Genomic DNA, 1,119 nt, shown 5'->3' on the forward strand with positions numbered 1-1,119 from the left:
CTGCATTATCAACACATCGATACAAAACTGCACAACTAATGGAGACGTGTTATGTGTGCTTGTTCTGATCATTTTTACTTGCACACAGTGGACAAAAAAGTAGACTCACTGCTGGTACTTGACACGTGAGATCGTAAATCTTTCCTGTCAAACCAATGGTTGGAGGGCCTGTTTCCGGAACTAACAATACTCGCAACATCCAACAAAGGCAGTGATTCCAATGTTCAACACACACACACACACACACACACACACACACGCACGCACGCACGCACGCACACACTCACACACACACAGACACACACACACACACACACACACACACACACACACACACACACACACACACACACATACAGAGTGGGAGTTCAAAGTCCAAAACTGACTGCAGGAGTTAAAACATCCTTCATTACTTATCTTTCCTTGAATGTAGGCATGTCGCTGCTAATGGTAGCTCTACACGTTATGCTCGCTTTCAGCTTAGCTGACGCAAACTTGCTCAGGTATTTCTTCTTCTCAATTTTCTGAGTTGTGCAAGTCATCATCATCATCATCATCATCATCATCATCATCATCATCATCATCATCATCATCATCGTCGTCGTCGTCGTAGTCGTCGTAGTCGTCGTCGTCGTCTTCCTTGCCGTGGCGGCGGAAGTGGTAGTAGTAGTTGCAGCAGTTGTAGTAGTAAATACGTATTGTGGTGGTTGTTGTTGTTTGACATGTAGACATATCTTTTTACATTTAGTCAAGTTTTGACTAAATGTTTTAACATAGAGGGGGAATCGAGACGAGGGTCGTGGTGTATGTGTGTGTGTGTGTGTGTGTGTGTGTGTGTGTGTGTGTGTGTGTGTGTGTGTGTGTGTCTGTCTGTCTGTGTGTGTGTGTGTGTGTAGAGCGATTCAGAGTAAAATACTGGACCAATCTTTATGAAATTTGACATGAGAGTTCCTGGGTATGATATCCCCAGACGTTTTTTTTCAGTTTTTGGATTATTGTCTTTGATGACGTCATATCCTGCTTTTTGTAAAAGTTGAGGCGGCGCTGTCACACCCTCATTTTTCAATAAAATTGATTGAAATTTTGGCCAAGCAACCTTCGAAGAAGACCGGACTTTAG

At 43.3% G+C, this 1,119-nt stretch overlaps 1 protein-coding gene across 1 annotated transcript in view; it reads left to right on the forward strand.

The window, feature by feature from the left end:
- The first annotated feature begins 423 nt into the window (after positions 1-423).
- The window catches only part of LOC138970339 (uncharacterized), a 9,022-nt gene continuing 8,326 nt past the window's right edge, over positions 424-1,119 (forward strand). The window contains exon 1 of the mRNA XM_070342807.1: positions 424-503. Coding sequence (XP_070198908.1) covers positions 436-503 — 68 coding nt within the window. The 5' untranslated portion in view covers positions 424-435. The remainder of the gene's footprint in view (positions 504-1,119) is intronic.

The sequence above is a fragment of the Littorina saxatilis genome, linkage group LG7 (genome assembly GCF_037325665.1).
Source record: "Littorina saxatilis isolate snail1 linkage group LG7, US_GU_Lsax_2.0, whole genome shotgun sequence".
Taxonomy (NCBI): Eukaryota; Metazoa; Mollusca; class Gastropoda; order Littorinimorpha; family Littorinidae; genus Littorina; species Littorina saxatilis.